Genomic DNA, 18508 nt, shown 5'->3' with positions numbered 1-18508 from the left:
ACTACATTTTTGCTCAATTTCAAGCCTGTAAGGATGCTATCTATATGTAGAATTTAGCTAAAAGCAATTATAGGAATTCATATGTCAGATGCTTATGTCACTGAGCTAAATGCTAAGCATTCTGGAAGTGCAAAAATTTGCCAACAGCATCAACAAAGTGATATACTGCACAAAAATAATAAAATGATCCTTATTTTTAACTGACAATGCAAGTTTCAAAATTCAGAAATGCCTTTGCAATGACATAAGAAGATGATTTTTTTTTTTTTTTATTTAGCACACCATAAAAGATTAATCCCAAATCAGCTCTATGTAAGCCGTTTTTGGAAGGTTTGATTGTTGTTGTTTATAGCATGGAAAATACATTAAAAAATGAGAATGGCCCTGTTAGGCTTAACCCAAACAGTATAACTGTTTTGATAAAAATGGCAATTCTCCAGTTAGGAAGGTAAGAGCATTAAAATACAGAAACTGAAGTATATGACGCAGAAAAAGTTGTGTCTTACCCTCGCTTAACACAGGTGAGCATTCCAGCTCCTATCAAAATACCTGACAAAACTCATGTGCTCATTGTTTATTGCTTGTATTATAAAGTCATGGAGAGGCTCTTTTTTCTTGATAATTTAAAACATGAGCTAAGAACTGCTGCCCTGACAGGTCTGCATTTTAAATAACACGTCAAAAGTTATCATCCCCAGTCAGCTATGGTGATCTGTGCTGGGGGGATCAGTGTGTGCCAGATGCTGGGTCAAGACCATGTGGGAGGCCTCCTGAGTTTTGATTTAGATCCAGCCTCCCTTTTAATCGCTTTCTTATTGCTCTCTTTAAACGTTAGAACTTTCCATGGTGATTTCATGTTGGCATCCCATCTGTGCACGTGTTGAGTGAACCACAGGAGACCGAAGTCTAGAGCATAACCCTTGCAAGAGCAGGTTCTCCTCAGCCTTGGGGCTGTCCCTGCTTCTGTTGGGGCAGAAGAGAGAGCAGCACCACTAAAAGGTCACCCCTGACGACTCCCCTTGTGAACTCTGTTGTAGGGATGCTTCAGCTGGTATGCAGCGAACTTCAAAATTCAATCCAGATGATAGGGTAAATCAACTTGAGATGCCCTCATTTGAAAGTGTTTGTTCAAGTGATTTATGCAAGGGGTGCCAGTCTCCAGGAATCTTGTTACGACCCACTCCTCTTAATTAGCGGCCAAAAATCCCTGCCTGCATATTTTTTATTCTGCACCTTGCATACCGATGTCAAGCTCATTTTTCAGCATTCCTTTTATGTGTGAGGTGTAACCTCGCCAAGCAGTATTTTTCACAGAGGAAATCTGCAAAAAACAAATTAATTCCATTTATTTATTTCCATGATCAATTCAAAATTTATTCTAATGACATTTCCTGCTCAGTATTTTAATATGGTAATGATGAAAAGCAAATGGTTGTTAGGAAGCTGTAGTAAACCATTTTAGAGCTTTTATTCTGCTATAAACAATGCTGCTTACAGCTTTCTCGTTTTGATATATGCTCTTGGAGCCTTCACAGAAGGAATTTCTTAAATGTTTGTGTAATCACACAAATGCTATATGTCAATCTCATGATTTTTTTCCCTCTTTGTTAGGCCAAATAAATTCTGAATGAAGGGTTTGTAGCTCCATTTAAATAAATAGTTACACCAGGGACCGCTCACCTCCCATCCTACAGCGTGATTTCTAATGCTCAGTCCAGTCTTGTTCTCCATCTTGTGAAGCGCAGAGCTTCCACCAACTCTGGTGAGAGACTGATTTTTGCTGATAGGGAAGAAGATTTTTCTGCTAATTAAAATCACTGTTGCTTTATTGACAGCAGCGCATAAAAACTGCGTTACCTGGTACTGAAGTGCAGCCAACACTGCAATGCTGTGCAGCGGCTTCTCAGAAACAGCTGCTTGGACCTGATCAGGGAGGTTGTTAGAGCTCAGGCAAATAAGGTTGCCTCTAGTTCAGATTGCCAGCTATTTACTGGTATGAGGTCCTCTTCTTCGATGCTTGTACCTTCACCAAATTTAAGACATTCAGGTTGATCTTTGAGTGTCTGCCTCAAGCTGAATCATTTGGGAAGCTTCAGTTGAAATGGTTCGGCTATATCTGAGAATGATGGTAGAGGAAATGGTGCTGTTTTACCAGTGCTAGAAAATTTTAGAGTCATTTAGAGGATAAGATGAAACATCGTTAAGATGTTTCCTTTAAATCCTTTATTTATGTCTTTAACTTTCTTAATATCCTCTTTACTAGTGGAATTCCATAATTATGTGAAAGTTTTTTAAAATTTCTTTTGTATTGAAACTTGTTAGACACTTCCAAGGATATATGAAAATCTAAGGAAAATGTTAATTTACTTATTTATATGATTTTTAACTTACCAATTGTGGGTTAATCATCCCTCTGTTGAAATTAATGTGAGTTAGTGATTGCGTTCTGTAAAATCAGATATGCAAAAGATGGGGGGAGGGGAACCCTTAAATGGAAGATTACCACATGGGGTATAAACGTTAATTGTAAAATCAGATGGCTTCCAGAAACATTGGGGGAGAGCAAACACTGGAAAACATACTGGTGTGGAACTCTGTGAAATGAAACGTATAGAACTACAAAATGTTTACGATATGATACTTTAAGGTGAATAAAGACATTACACAGGATTTGGAGAAATTAAAAAAAAAAAAAAAGCCTGGCCATTAGTACTTTGGGAACATGATCTGCATATGATTACACACCGTGCCATCTGGACTCTGTGTTTTAATCTTTCATGCCCTTTGGAAGATTTCCAAGAAGATGTAAGGAATGGTTCTTATAAAGAACTGGGGGGGAAAGCAGGCAAAGAGAGGAAAGGCTGGGAGAATTTGATCTTAGTCCTAATGCTGGAATATAAAGCAGTTGTATGGATCGTGTAATTGGGAATTCCTGGCTTTGTATTTAAGAGTAAAAGGGAAAACAGATTGATTGAATTTGCAAATGGACATGATCCTGTTATCTGGAATGTCTGGTTTCAGCACCATCCCAGCTGAACACAAAAGCCAGTCCTGCAGGCAATCAGATACATTGCAATATCAAAACTTCATTCTACTTGCGAGAATCAACAGATTCTCTAGCTAAGGTTAAGCTTGAAAGAATGTCAAATAGAAAATATTTCAAATTTTTGTAGGTACATTCAAAATAAAAATGAAACAAACATGAGGAATAGACTTCAAAGGGGAGAGTCAATGAGTAGAAGAGAGGAAAAATAGAGGAAAACTGAAGGCATTTCAGAACTCTGGTATATAAACCCACCTCATTGTGGGGGGAGGTGAAAAGATGTAACACTAAGCTAACAACTGATTACAGAAGGGATCCTGAAAGTTATAGAAACTGAGAGAGAAAGATAAGAGAAAGAAGGAATTAAGAAAATTGCACAACAAACCAGAAGTGCAAGGGAGCCCCAAAAGCCCCTACCTAGGGCACCAGGAAATTTCTGAAGAATAAAAGGGGGTTAGTCATATGAAAATTAAAACCAGCAAAGTATGCTACACATAAAAAAATATTCTGGAAAGACAGGAAAGAATACAGAACAGAGCTTTAAAATGATTCTTCTCATAAACCTGAGGACAAACACTCAGAGAGAGGGTCTGGTAATTCTGACATAGAACCTACAAAGTAAAGAGCATGAAAGAGCACTGGAGGAGGGTGGTATTACAGGTGAAATGCCATAGCCGCTTAATATTTCAAAACAAAGTAGCTTGAACTTTCTAACCAGTTACACGCAGGATACTTTGAAGGAAAGCTTCAAAAATCTTTATTCTTATATAACAGTTGCTAATGCCACAAACAGTGACTGACACCGAGCTATATGTTTAATAAACTATGCCCTTAAAAATATTTTAAATTCTTGATGGAACATACAGCAACACACTGAGAAAAAAGATACAAGTCAGCCTGTAATCATTTTATGTTCAGGAGTCAGAATAAAGTAAGCAATCCTAAGCCTGAGATATTGCACGTTAGTGCAAATGGATTTCTCTCTGTGTTTCTTTGCTGACATTGAGGCGGCTTTAGATAAATTCCAACATGACAGACTGATGCGTATCCTCAGGGAAGATAATGTTGATGCAGCAGATCTCCAACAGATAAAAATCCTGTAGAGCAAGCAGAGGGCAGCAATACGAGCAAGCTGTGAAATGCTGTGGTATTAAGAAATTAAGAGACGTAGATACCAGGATTCTGTTCTATGTTTACACCTACTCAGCTTGCAGGCAGGAGGGAGAATAAATTAAATATTGCTCAACTGCCAAAGAGGTCGTCCAAGTTAACTGAGTTAATGTTAACATAAGACACATCGATAGCCTTGTTTTTAATAGCTCTGACTACAGTGGCGTTTCAGAATATATTCACTGCCTGCAGCAATACTTGTTGTAACTCAGGAATGACAACCAGCAGTAAATGCTCAAATAGCAGCAGCCAAAAATACTTGTAAGCACCTTTACTTGGGCAACACCTTTACATCGGTGACACCTTTAGCCTGATGGCCAAAGGATGAAATAGGCTGATAGTCTTTCACCCTGCGGGTGATTAAGTCGTAGAAAGCAAGTGTGATGAAGAAGTTTAAAAGGATCGTTTTCTTTAAAAAAAGTCATTCAGTAATTCTACATGTTTCTGCACTGTAGACAGTTCATTTGTTCATCACCTGAGATCGCAGAAATGATACGTGTCCGGCCACCCTGTACAAGTGTGGAAGTTGAACACTTTAAGGAGCTGCTCATAGGTGACTCAGAATATCTGGATTTTTGCGCTGTTGGAGAATGCTGAAATTCATGCGTACACCTTTACCCACAGCTGAAGAGGTGTGGAAAAGAACTGAATTCAGAAAGAGCACAGTGACATGAAATACTAGGCAGGCAATCATGTTCTCTTGTGGACATACTGCTTCATAATCATCCAATCACTTAATTCCAGCAGGTGTACTGCAAAGTGAAACAGAAAGAAAACCAGACCACATTTCGAGACAGAATGATACACAAAAGTGGGCTTTTTACAGCTCTCGTTATGAGGGATGGGGGGTTAGAGAACAGTCTCCAAGTTGAAGACATGGTTTGAAGGAGATAAATACCATTATATTTCTAAGTGACTGCTCCTTTTTTGCATTGCAGAAATCTTCTTTGATCTTGGCTGTGATTGAAATAGATGCCTTCTCCACTGTTCATAGTTTTTCAAGAAAGCAACAGAACAAAAACTTGTAATCTGTTTCTTTTATGTCTTCTGTTTCTGCTTGATGCACAGGACTGTCACAGTAAATCATTGTTTTACACCTTCTCTATCACCTGTGTACCTTTCAGAAACGCCTTAGCATTTCCAGAATCAGGCAGACATCTCAACTTTTTTATGGAGCCATAATTTCTGCCCTGAAGTTCCACATTAGCTGCCAGATGCATGTAGTGTTTTATCCACAGCACTTTAAATATGCTGAGGGTTAGGTGGGGGAAAGCAGACCAAATTTCTCCCTGAGGGCTATTGTATAATATTAATCTTCAACTGTATCTGGCAGGGCTCCTCGGAAGGGAAAAGCACACTACATTGTCTACCTTGAAATCAAACATCTCTGTGCTTTATGGACACGTTCATTAAATTTGGCTACACAGTGCAATCACAGAACATCTTCCACAAATGGAGGGAAATGTAGCTACAGACTCTATGCATTAGGAAGTCTACTCGCTGCATAGGTTTGTTCACTTCCAGAGATAAAAACCAGTATTTAAAGGGTGGGAATTTCACTAATTGATAGGCAAGCACTTGATAACGAAACATAAATAGCAGAAACCGATACTCTTCCACGCCTTCCTAGTCTTGTAAACTGGTTTGTGGTATTACAGTGCTAAGATCTCCTGCTGGTTTTCCTCCCCCTTTTTTTTTCCTAGCAGCACACCATTGGGAATGGGACCTTGTGCTTTTCCTTCTCCCAGGTGGTATACAGCTCGATTTCCTCAGCCTTCAGCTAAGCCCTGGAATACAGCTTGTCTATTCCAGCATTCTTTCTCTCCATCAGTCCCTGATGACTGGTGTAGGTGACACCACATAGGCTCAAGGGATTCTTGCTTATAAACGAAGAGGAAAAAGCTATTAAAGAAAGAGGGATTAAAATAACATAGAAACACTGATATGTCCAGCTCACAGTGAGCACTGGCTTCTTGAGACATCCCTGTCAGGTGCTTTTATCTGTCCAGTTTTCTTAGCCAGCTTCCCAACAGCTCGCTCTCCCTCCTCCACCTCCATTCTACTTCTCGGCACTTTGACCTTTTCCAGGTCTGGGGTTATGCTGTGATGCCTGTCAAAAACCCAAGCCTTGACTTACTTTGAAGCTCTCCAACTCCTTCCTGTTAGGTGTCTATGCAGTCCCCAGCATCTGCTTCTCAAAGTCCCCAAAAGACCATTAGTGATCATAAAGTCAACCACTCATGAGAAAAGGAAGAAACGAAACTAGAAGCAAGTGATAAAGAAAGCTAAAATGATCTGCTGTAAATGAGACCACAGCGCTCCAAGCACTCCCATGTGAGTAATGAGTATAAAAATTTCCTTAAAGATAATTACAGGCCTCTTGCTAAAAGAACTCCTAGCTCTCTATTGCTGCAAACTTGTCATCAATTTTTTGCAGTTTAAATGAAAATTGCACTTTTTAACTTATAATTTATAGGAGAGAGATCACTTGGGGTGTGTTTCATCCCGTATCTGTTGTGAAATGCATTTGAAACGAAAGACTTCGGCATCAAGATCAATGTTTCACAGGTTGCTGTGCTGGGAACGGCAGGATTGTTGAGGATGACTGTGAATTTGGCGTGATGCTCCTGTAGAAGCTCAGCTGACTGGAACTGCAAAACAGGCTCTGTAATTTGTAACTCCTGTAACAAGGAAGCTCTGTGTACGATAAGTGATTGTAAATCACCTTCTGTTTCCATTTAGGAATCAGCTAGTGTTAAACTATTATTAAAATAGGCTTGAAACTAGTTTTATACTGTTTCATTTAGGCTCATACAGCTGGTGTCAGTGATAGCAATTTTCAGCAAGATGGTGTTTGTCAAAGCTAGACCAGAGAAGCAGCTTTTCATTAAAAACTTAATTATTCAATTCATTTCACACTTCGTAGAAGGTGAAAAGTGCTTCTCACTGTGTGCACATCGAAAGGTTTACCTCGCTATTGTAGCTGGTACAGAATTACCCACGGGTGATTGTGTAGGGGTAGAGCCAGCAGCTTGGAGCCGTGAGACCTGGGGTATGTTCCTAGCTGCTTGAACATTGACTTGCTGAATGGTCGAGAAGTTGCTTACCTGTTAGGTGTCTTTTCAGAAGAAAACATCTAAGTGGGATTGTGAAGGTTAAGTAATTGAGAAAGGTTAAGATTGAAAAGAATTTGGAAATTATTGCCTAAGAATACAGGATTTTTAATAATTCTTGCTGTAGGCTTTCAAGAAATAAATTTGCTGGCAACTTCAGAGTTCAAAATAAGCATCTTGTGTCTTCGTTACTTTAAGTCATGCCTACTATCAGGCTTAATAGGAGTTACTTTATATATTAGTGCTCACTTGGTTGTTTCCACTAAACTTTCTATTCTGGTATTGGTGCTGTTTTGCTGTGGGAATGAGTAATCAGAAAAGTTCCTCAAAGCATGTCTTCACTTTCAAAATTCAATGGCCTCAAAGTTTTTCTCACTTGTTCCAGTACAGCTATAATATGCACTAAGCCTCCCTTCACAATGCCAGCACCATTTGGTATAGGAATGTATCATTAGGATATTGTTAAGCTGATGTTCACAATAAATGAAAAGTTACTCTAGTAATGGTTCCTGTTCTGCTTACATTTCCAAAGAGTGTCATTAGAAATAAATTCTTGTTAAGCAGCTGTTCTAGACTGAGATGTTTTGACAGGGCTTATTTTAAAGCAATTGGGTTTGCTACTTCCTTCCTTTTACAAACCTCTTAATTTCTTCTTCAAGCTCTCAACTGGATATGAGTGGTTGAGTCCAACAGTTTTTCTTCCATCCTACTTACAATACTGGACAATTTAATGGGAATTTTTGTTTTGCGATTTTATAAGTAAAATACTTTTGGTTTTTTACACTACTATAAATTGGAATCTAAGTACAGAATAGAAAAATCTGGTTTTTAATATTTAAAGTGCTGAAGTAATTTCCTTTTCCTCCTCTTCTTCCTGTTGGCCATCCACTCCCCTTTCTCCTATGCATTTCCCTATTTGATATTGCACTAGAAATACCAATTTTTGTCTACCAGTTTTTGTCTTGAGATCTTTTAGGTGAACAAATAAATCAGTAAATTCTCTAAACAGTATAGTGACTTTAGAGTTTAAAAATCCACAACTAACAGCTACTTTTTTTTGAACACCGCTGATTTATTTTCTTTTTGTTTGTTGTTTTTTACAAATTCATAACTATTAAGAAACATTTTCCTTTGTGAAAGATGCTAATACCAGTTCCATCAACTGAATATAGGATATAGCCATTATGTTCCCCTCCATACTGACTATCTCATAATGTGTTGTTATGTGTATGTGAGGACGAGGAGCTTGAAACTACGGCTCTGTACTGTGCAGTGCAAGTGTGATTCATGTGCTGGAAATACCTGTGGAAATGGCCAGTTCGGTCAGGTGAACTGGACAGGAATTATTGAGGTATATGGGAGAAAGGCTTCTTGGTTGAGTATTTATTTTATTCTGAAGGGTGATGACACTGAAGTAACCAAGGAACCAAGTTTTATTAGCACAGTGTTCATAAAGAAGCAGGAAAAGGAACAAACATAATCTTCATCTTCTATGTTCCTGTAAAAAAATGGATTTTCAGATCCTACATACCCAAGCATGTGTTTGTACAAAGGCAATACATGGAAAAGGATCCTTACTGAGGCCCCAGAAGCCAGCCGGTAAAGCCTCCTAGATGGGAAGAGTCAGACCTGCTGGGACGTATACTGCTGTGGTCTCATGCAGTAAATCATGGCTGGAATTAAACATTGGTTGGAATGCAGTAGCCAGATGACAGGTGTCCAGATTTCTGGTGTTAATTAGTGTCCTGCTATGTACAAGAATGACAAGTGAGGGTCAGGAGAAGCTCTCGTTCTCTTCCAGTTTGTGCACAAACAAGACAGTGTGTCCACCTCTCTGATTGCTATCTAGCGAGATACACCAGCATTTTCCCCGCACATTGGAACTGGCAGTTCTTTATCTGTGTCTTTCTCATCATGGAGTTTCATCTTAATCTTTTCTCACTCTTTGCATAATGAGCAGGCATTCACGGTGTGTTTGGAAGAAGCGTTATTTTTGATTAGGTGCAAATGTCACTAACCCTGTCCATCCCTGTGTCAAACAGAAAATGGCTGGCCTTACACTGGGTTTTTCTGCTAACCCAGCTAACCGAGCAACTAATGTCCTACATGAAAGGCAGACTAGTAGCTAGAGAAAAATACATACTATGCAAAAAATCACAGGTGGAAAAGAAGCTTCTTGCTTATTCCTACCCCTTTTTTATAAGTAAGCACCCTGTATTTCAATACATTTTTGCTTTTATTTTTTGGCTACAAAAGCTGGGCAAAACCTGAATAATTTACCTCCTGCCTACTTTGACCAAAGACTAAACTAACTAGCCATTGAACTGATTAACTAAAAAGAAAGTTTTGAGCACTGTAAATATCTGTAACTCCACTGTTACCTCTCTACCAGCGGCTTTTAGAAAGTGACGTGACATCTTTATTCTGTGCCATCAACAGTAACTGAGAACATGCTAATGCCAAAAAATCTTCCCTCCCTCCTACAGTTCCAGTGTCAACAGTGCAGAATTACTGCAGCATCCTCTGGGCAGAGTTTAAAAAGCTTCTTGACCATAATGGGTAGGAAAAATTACTGGGTGAACCCCACTTATTCCTCCAGTGCCTGGGCAATAAGTGCCCGCAGCCTGCGTCACCCTCGCTGTGACCCTGGATGCGGCCGTTGCGCTGCAGAGGCTGCAGTGGAGGGGGCATGCCATGGGGCAGACCTGCCTTTGCCTCTGCTCCAGGCTGGTATGTGACAGTGTTTGTAACGCAAGGCTCGACTCCCCAGGTTTTAAGCTCTTCCTGAGAGCGCTAATCTTTCATTAAAATCAGCCAGAGCAGAAAGCCTACAGCTGATCTCAGAGGAGAGCCCTCAGCTCCAGCAGCTCCTAAGAGCAGGCGGGGAAGTCCATGAAACCAAATCAGGAATTCCTCCCTTCAACTTCCTTGAGTAACAGGCATCTTGAGCATCCCGGAAGGGATTTGTTTGCCATGTAAACACACTTATTCTTTCTTTTTGATGAACGATTCAGCTTTTCAGCTGAGAATGCTGAGCTGTAAAGTTCCTGTAAGTCCCCTTACGGTCTGTGGCCAATTGCTCTACAAAGACAGATCTGGAGACCCAGGTTCACGTGCTGCAGAACCACCAGCAGACACTGCCTGAATTATGTCCATCCCTCTGACAAGCTCCAAAGTTAAGGACACGTGCATGTGGTCTTTTAATGTTGGTCGTCAGAAGATACTACTGGATTATCCATGCTGGATGTTGTAATTAGCACATCAAAGTCTCAAAAGCCTTATGAAATGAAGATGCTGAAAGCTATTGGTAGTAACGATTTGGTGTCATATTCAAGAACAGAGCACCTAGAGCTTTTTTTAAGCTGTGAGAACTTCCTGAAGTAGAATTCACTTGTTTCTATGGTTATTTATCGTTCAGACTGCTGTCGGCTTTGACAGTGAAAATGTACCTGTCAGACACACTTTTATTTTAATCAGTTTGTGGCTATTTTCATTCTGTGAGTTTGATGTGATTGTGATTTGCCTGAAGTCCACAGCCTGTAATTTCCACATACAATTAGGGTTGATCACTGGGAATGCTAGAATTTTAACTTTCCTAGAAAACGTCACTGGGCTTAGGTTTGCCACCTGAGTTTTCCTCCATATTTGATCTGGCACATTCCTTTAACCTGTGTAACCAGTCTCATACACTGGTATCCAGCATAAATAAGGGATCTGACCCTGTAAGACGACTAGCTCTGCACTAAAAATCTTCTGTCTTTGGAAGCCAAGAATGTTCAGCAGCCCTCCAGACTTTCATAACCTTGCTTTTCTATGACCAAAACTAAGGCCGCTTCATGGCTGTCCTTCCACTGACTTTAAAGGATCTTGGGCCAGGACGGCCATGGGAATGGAGCAAGTTGAGAAAGGGACTGGCTGTACAACTAACTGCCCAGAGCTCAAAGCAAGTTCATTTTTGGTTGTTTGTGATGTATCATCTCACTTGACTTGATTTGGAAAAAGAGGCTCCAAACCTGAGCATTACTGATTGGACATGGGGGCCAGTTTGCCCATGCAAATGTTGAGGGATCCTGAAAGTGGATGAACATAAAGTTCACAGGAGGTGGTGAGGGATACCCCAAATGAGTGAGAACCCCTGACTCTGACAGTCCAGTTGACCTAAGAATGAAGCACTGTTTCAGTTGAGCTGAACACCCTCATTTTCAAACCTGCTCCATTGCATCTGCTGGTTGTAAAAGTGTTTAATGCCAGAGCTGTTGGCAGGTACGACTGCTTAAAGCTTGACTCTAATTCATGACTAATGCTCAGCAGTGCATTAAAGAAATGTTTGTAGAAGTTTCCAGGCAGCACCAATACTTGAGCGTCTCCCTTGAAATATGGAGGGTGTCAGTGGAAGGGGTGGCACTCTTTTTTAGCTCTGGGGACATATCCTACACAAAGAGTGATGCTCTTGTTTTCAGGTTTTATAAAATACATCTCCATTTGTAAACAGACTGACAGCTCTGTATCTGGGTTGTCCCCACAGTGTTTTGGTTTTGATCTGCCTGGAAATGTGTCATTCCTGACCTGATCCACATTGCTGGGACACCAGCTTGGAGGCTTTTTTATTCAGCAGGCTGCTTTGGCTCTTAGTGACATGAGGAGGTTAGGGATGAGGCAGCAGGTACATTGCTGGAGAGGAAAATTTGTTTCTCTGAGTGTTGCTCTTTATGATAAGGAGTGCTCTATTTGCTTGTTGCTAGAAAAGCACTGGGCATCTACACATCTCTTGCAGCCTGCCATAGCTTGGCAAAATTCAGTTGCAAAGAAGCTTAAATTGCCGTCTTCCTTTGTTCTCATGCTCTCAGCATAGATAGTAAAAATATACCAGGTTTCCTTCTGGCAGGCCAGAATCGTTGCTTTCACTGATCATTTTCTTTTTAATAGAAGAATGATCCCTAATATAGACAAAAGGTGCTTTCCTACTATTTCAGTCTGACACCTTTACCGTAGTCTTAAGAAAATTGTTTTTAATCTTGAGTTTACTTCCCAGTAAAGCATTCCTCCTTCTTGTGGGCCCAGAGACTTTGGAAAGTATGCAGAGTATTGAGGATGTGAATTTTTATGTGAATTACTTGCTCTGATTTCAAGTTATTATTAAGCCTTGCCAGTGAAAATGCAAACAAAACTGTGTCTCCGGGGGATGGGGCATAGACATTGCTGCACATTGTAATCAGCCTCTCTTGAAGATTCATTTAAAATCTTGTGTATTTTTTTATGAAATGCATTATTCATGTAACAAGATGTACAGAGAGAAGCAGCTGAATTGTAATTTCTGGGAAGATTCTTCTTCCGAGAGATGGCATTTTCATTATTTAAACCAATGCAGTAGGTCTTGCCTGCATGAGGGAGGCATGAAGTGAAGGGAACAGCCTGTAGATGGGGCACTGAGCCAGTTAGTTACTGCCTCTGAAGGGAAATAAAACAAGCCACCCAGTCATTTAAGCCCTTTTGGGGTCAGTATGTAGCCATTTGAGACATCACTACACTTGGTAGGGTTTTTTTTCCTCTGTGTTAGAAGCACTTAAGAAAATAGTAATCAACTAACACTTACTCCGTGGAAAAGTTTCCTCTCTTACAAAAATACTGCTTGCGAGCTGCTTTCCCCGCTGCCGTTTCCTAGAGAGTGCTCCCTCGGTTCTCCATTGAGTTCATCTGCCCAGCCATGTGAGAGGACATTTCTTTTTGTTTCAGGGCCTACAATGAAAGTTCCACATGTTTATATTGCAATTCTCTCTTCTTTACCTAACCTTATGTAAACCACTGTACTTAATTAACACGGGCTCAGCCTCTGTTATATTTAAGACCTCACTCCGCCAGCAATCCCACTGAGATCAGTCAGGCTGTTCAGAGATAATAAAACACAAATAACACTGGTAGAGTTTAAGCTCAACTTAATAATACTACAGTGTAAGTGCAGACTGTAAGTGCTGAAGCAACGTTGTGCATTGTGCATCTTGCAGCACAGTTAATGGCAAACTTATTTTTAAAAGTGAATATTTGGGAAATGAATTAGTGCATATAGCCACGTAATTATGTTAATGAAACAAAAAAATAGGATGTTACAGCTGAATTTGAGATGCTTCATAAGGAGAAGGATTCTTGTTAATTTGACTGCCCCCCTTCCTCCCCATATAGCCATCATATAGGCATATGTGTCCCCTTCTGTCTTCCTCCCGCCCCCTCTTCCCCCAGAGGGTGGGAAGCTTCACAGATCCCACCTCTCAGGCCTTTAAACAAGCAGGTGACAGCAGAGCTTGCTGGTGTCGGTGAGAGCCCAAAGTGACCCACTGCAGCACACGGTACCACGCGGAGGCGTGTGCATGCATCCGCTGGTGCGGATGGGCGCGCGGTCTCCCAGCAGCAGCGGGCTGGTACCGCTGAGATGAACCCAAAACTGCAGGGAGCCCGAAAGGGGCCTGAAGTGTGCCCTGTGCATTTGGACACACTGAAGCTACCCAGCAGTGGGTCGCTGGCATTAACGTCTTTCTCCTTTTCTCCTTGTTTATTTGCCCAAGTTTGTCCACTACCTCCAATGGTGAGTCATGGAGACTACATCTGCCACCCACGGCCTTGCGAGCGTTACAACCATGGGACGGTGGTGGAGTTTTACTGTGATCCTGGTTACACCCTCACCAACGACTACAAGTACATCACCTGCCAGTACGGAGAGTGGTTCCCCTCCTACCAAGTATACTGTGTCAAAACAGGTAAGGGAGCAGCAACGGCATTACTCCTATCCTCTTATAGTCCCTCTTTTTTAGAGCAAATTTGTTGGTCTGTAATGCCAGGTGAACATCTATTTCATGGTTAAGCGATGAACATTGATTTTAAGATGCTATTAAATATAGTACATTTCCAAGATCCTGAATGATCCTAAACCATTTCAATTGCTAGCTCTTCAAATGTCTTTTTTAACGTCTTCTGGATATTTTTATATGTATATAAGCTAAGTTCATGACTGCATGTATATAAGAAGTCAAGGGGAAAAAGCAAGGCCCAGCCCCTGTGGCAGCTTCATGTTAAGGCTGCTTTTGGTACATGGCATTGACTTCATGCGTGTTTTTACAACATACGTATAAAAGATGTCTCGGCTGAACTGGCACTTCTGAGTATTGTTGAAGTATTAATACAAAATAACAGTGGTAATAATCAAACACAACTCTTGTATTGCCTTTTTGTTACAGAACAAACCTGGCCAAATACACAGGAGACCCTCCTGACGACATGGAAAATAGTGGCATTTACTGCTACCAGCGTTTTATTAGTACTGCTACTGGTTATTTTAGCCAGGATGTTCCAGACCAAATTTAAGACACATTTCCTTCCAAGGTTTGTACTGTTTTCTTTTTTTTGAAGATGGAAGGCCTTGATGCCTTGATTCAGTTTTCACATTCAGCACTCCTTGCTGAGGAGGCGGTGCGGCTCGCAAGCCTTGCAGATACCTTCTTCTTCTGCTCAGAGCAGAAGTCTCTGAACCACCGGTGTGGAAGGGTACCCCCAAAAACCCGCAGTAGTCCTTTCTGCAACTAAGATAAAAGGCAAAGTTTGCCGGATTCACTTTGGGAGTAATTACAGCTCTACTACTGAGAATTGCTGCTTCTGCATGTAAAAATAGCTGACAGTATTTTTAAATACTCATTTTCAGGTGCTGGGGGAATTAATTTTTTAACTACTGTAGACTTAGTAATGTAAGTTTGAAGAAAGATTTTCTTTTTCTCTATGGACAAATTTATATTAAAAGTTTGCTTTCCCTTCGTGAGTATTATTTTCATCACGATTCATAAACATCTCCTACATCTTCCTTTATTTCCATAAAATACCGTGCAGCTATGAGCATTTGTCATTGATTCTCACAGCACTCCTCATGAGACAGGTAGGTGGGTATTATTATCACAACTGGAAAAACAAAGGCAGGCATGCGGAGTTTTAGGCAAAGCTAGTACTGTATCTGGGTTTAGACTTGTTTCTAGTTTTCAGTCTGCTCAGTTTGCTATGGACTTTCACTGTGTGACTCCTTCTCTCCGGCGCTTGCTTTTTCTCGTGTCTTTATTCTACTATGTGCAGAAAACAGAGATGAAAAAGCTGTCTGTCAGTAAATATACACAGCAGAAAGGACTTGGTGATCTTAATGTTAAAGAAATGTGTACATAAAAGTATACAGATTATATAAGTAATGTGTAAATGTATATGCATATATATGTGCATATATACAGTATATGGGCAGTCGTATACATATACTTACATAACTAGGAAGATCCTTAGGGTAACGGGTTGCACTACGGATAGCTTTATAGCCGGTTCTCGTCTAGCTTATTGAAATGCCTTTCTGTCCTCTCCTTTTCAGGCGTTTTCATGTCCTAAAGGTACCTGCAATTCCCTCCTGCTAGGACTCTACTGTGATTTAAGTGGCTACTAAACAGATACTTTAGGGTTTCACAGACCTTCCCAATTAGTAGAAGTGTTTTGCTTAAAAAAGCCTTCATCCTTTGAAAGTAAGACCTGAAGGAGGCCACATATCTGGCCACCAAAGCCCCGTCATCCAGTAGTAGACATCTCAGTGCCTGTTTACATGGGCTGTAAACACTTTTGTGCTCTAGCACACATTTTTCCAGGGGTTCAGACACTTGACTGGTGAACTACATCTGTGATCTCATATCCATGATACCTACTGTGCACAGCACAGCAAATGGTGCTCCTTATCTCTTCCAAGCACCTGTTTTCCTCCCTTCTTGAAATTGTTCTTCACATTACTGGTTTCATTTTTCTGATTGTAACAGATCCCACCTGACTGTCAGCCTGAACAGAGATTTGCAAACCCGTGAAGCAAACATTTCTGTGAATGTTAATGACCCTGTAGCTTCATTTTGCATGACTAGAAAGTGCTGTGTTTACTTAAGTTCAGCAGTTGCTCCGAGGTGCTTCTGACATGCGCCTGCTCTCTGTGATAACTCGTCTGTGTTTGACGTAGAGGCAACCAGGAGGGCTCCATGGGTGACCCCGACTTTGTGGTGGTGGATGGCGTTCCTGTCATGCTGCCTTCCTACGATGAAGCTGTAAGCAGCGGCTTGAATGCTCTGGCACCTGGATACTCAGCTCCCACAGACCAGGGGCATAGTTTGCAGACAGAAGATCAGAATCCTCCTGCTTACCCCGGTCCCAGGATTGCAGACACGCTGCCTAGCGAATTTGAGACCTGTGACAGTAGGTCGGGCTCCTCTGAACTGCTCCAAAGTTTGTACCCGTCCCCAGTGTGCCAAGCGGCAGCGCTTCCTGGTTCAGATCGAACTGACGTCTCCCGTAGCACTGCCGGGGAGGCTGCGTCCACGAGTCCGCGGATCGATATTGCAGATGGTGAGTCTTGCATAGGTGCAATAGGTGAGTCCGTAAACAGGAGCCATCATTTGTTGGTACTGTCAGAGCAGGAATAAACCCAGCTGATCTGCTCCTACTTTCTCCATGGTTTTGTCCACATCTTAATTTGGACATTTTTTAAACCATGCTACTCCATGGTCATAGAGCTTCCTGTCTGTGATACATCATTGCTAGCTGTGGTGCAAGGGATTTGAATCCCAGGCCAGAAGGTTCTTGTCCAGACCCTATAACAGCAGCCTCATCAACAGGGATGTCAGCAGGCACCTGGGTACAGCAGCGAAACCAACCATCATCTTGCCTGTGTTGGTCTGTTCATCTGCTCATCAGCTCCTACACTCACAACTCCCTCACATGCCATGGCTTTCACAGCAAAGAACAGGATTTTCTCCTTAAAATGGAAAGCAAATCATGTTTTCATACTAAGCCAAAATTAGCAGCCTTTATTAACAAGCTCATCATGTTTGTGTGTAAAGCAAACTGTTCAGTTTAAAGCATGTATGCGTTAACCCATGGACATGGGAGTCACAGCATAAGGGGAACGTACCCACAGGACCATGTATGAGAAGGGAGATGGCCATATATTATCGTCTGCATTTAAATCGAACTTGAGCATGCATTGATATAATTTCATTGAGTTCTGATGGAGCTGTATGGTGTGCTGCTCAGTGTGCTAAGGAAACTAGATAGCTTTCCTTGGAGACGTTTAAAAGGAGTGGCTGTGATCCTACTCTCCACAGTCACTGAGAGTCAGCAGGCAAAGCGATCTCTGGGTGATTTATCGGTAGCAGAGCTGAAGCCCAGTGTCCTAAATTTAGTGTGGGTAGAGGTCTGGGTGGAAGAAGTCTGCCTGCTTCATAGGGTTGGGGCTAACTTGTAATGGCATCACAAGGGGAAGAGGACAGCTGGAAGGAGGAGGGAGAAATTATGATAATGCCAGCAAACGTCTCCGCCTACTCTGAATGCTGATTCACTAATTAATGTAGTAGAAAGGATGTTTGCCTTTAGGTTTTTGTGGGCCTAAATTGTTTTAGAAAATCTGGGTAGTTTTAGTAGGTTAATTTTCACATAGGTGTTAGAGCGTAAGTAGGTCTAGAACTGGAGACACTGTATGTCTTGTTCAGATTTTTGCAATGTCCATTTCTATTTTTGCTGAATTGCTAATACTAATACTCTGCAAAAGTATAAAGGGAAGTTACAATCAGCAATCAATGCTATTTCTTTTTTCCCCCTAGAGATTCCTTTGATGGAAGAAGACCCTTAGCCTGCACAGAGACGTGTCTTCGTCACATTGCACTGTTGGGTGACATGAATAATGAGGATTTAGAGATAGAAAAGACTATCTGTGGATTTGGGGAGGGTATTTTCCTACTTATCAATCTTCCACGCGATGATGTCACCAGATTGGGTGTACATCTTAACCCACAGCGGGGATAACAGCATCAGCATTTGGAACAGCAGCAGTTTTATGAATGAATCCTGGGGATTTGATGAGAGCAGATGTAGAAAAAGAACTGTGGCTTTTTAGAAATGAAATGTATATCTGCATCGCAGAAAGTCATATGGTTCTGTAAGAAATACTACTGGATTTTGATACTAACTGCCTCACAAAAGCATGTCAAAGTATGTAAATTTGCTTATAAAGACTAGATCTATGGACCTCTAGTTTATGAAGAATCCTTACAAGTTTAAAAAAATACTAGTACTGAAATGCAAAAAAAGAGGAAAGATCCTCTTTGGCTTTCCTATGTTAACCAGGAAGCTTTTGATT

General features: G+C 41.0%; 1 protein-coding gene across 1 annotated transcript in view; it reads left to right on the top strand.

Annotated features, from left to right (window-relative positions):
- SUSD4 (sushi domain containing 4) overlaps window positions 1-18131 on the top strand; it is a 43422-nt gene extending 25291 nt beyond the window's left edge. The window contains exons 5-8 of the mRNA XM_075497190.1: window positions 13884-14075; window positions 14553-14697; window positions 16337-16719; window positions 17973-18131. Coding sequence (XP_075353305.1) covers window positions 13884-14075; window positions 14553-14697; window positions 16337-16719; window positions 17973-18001 — 749 coding nt within the window. The 3' untranslated portion in view covers window positions 18002-18131. The remainder of the gene's footprint in view (window positions 1-13883; window positions 14076-14552; window positions 14698-16336; window positions 16720-17972) is intronic.
- Window positions 18132-18508: the final 377 nt, after the last annotated feature.

Source organism: Mycteria americana, chromosome 3, assembly GCF_035582795.1.
Source record: "Mycteria americana isolate JAX WOST 10 ecotype Jacksonville Zoo and Gardens chromosome 3, USCA_MyAme_1.0, whole genome shotgun sequence".
NCBI lineage: Eukaryota > Metazoa > Chordata > Aves > Ciconiiformes > Ciconiidae > Mycteria > Mycteria americana.
This window is presented reverse-complemented; position numbering and strand designations above follow the sequence as displayed.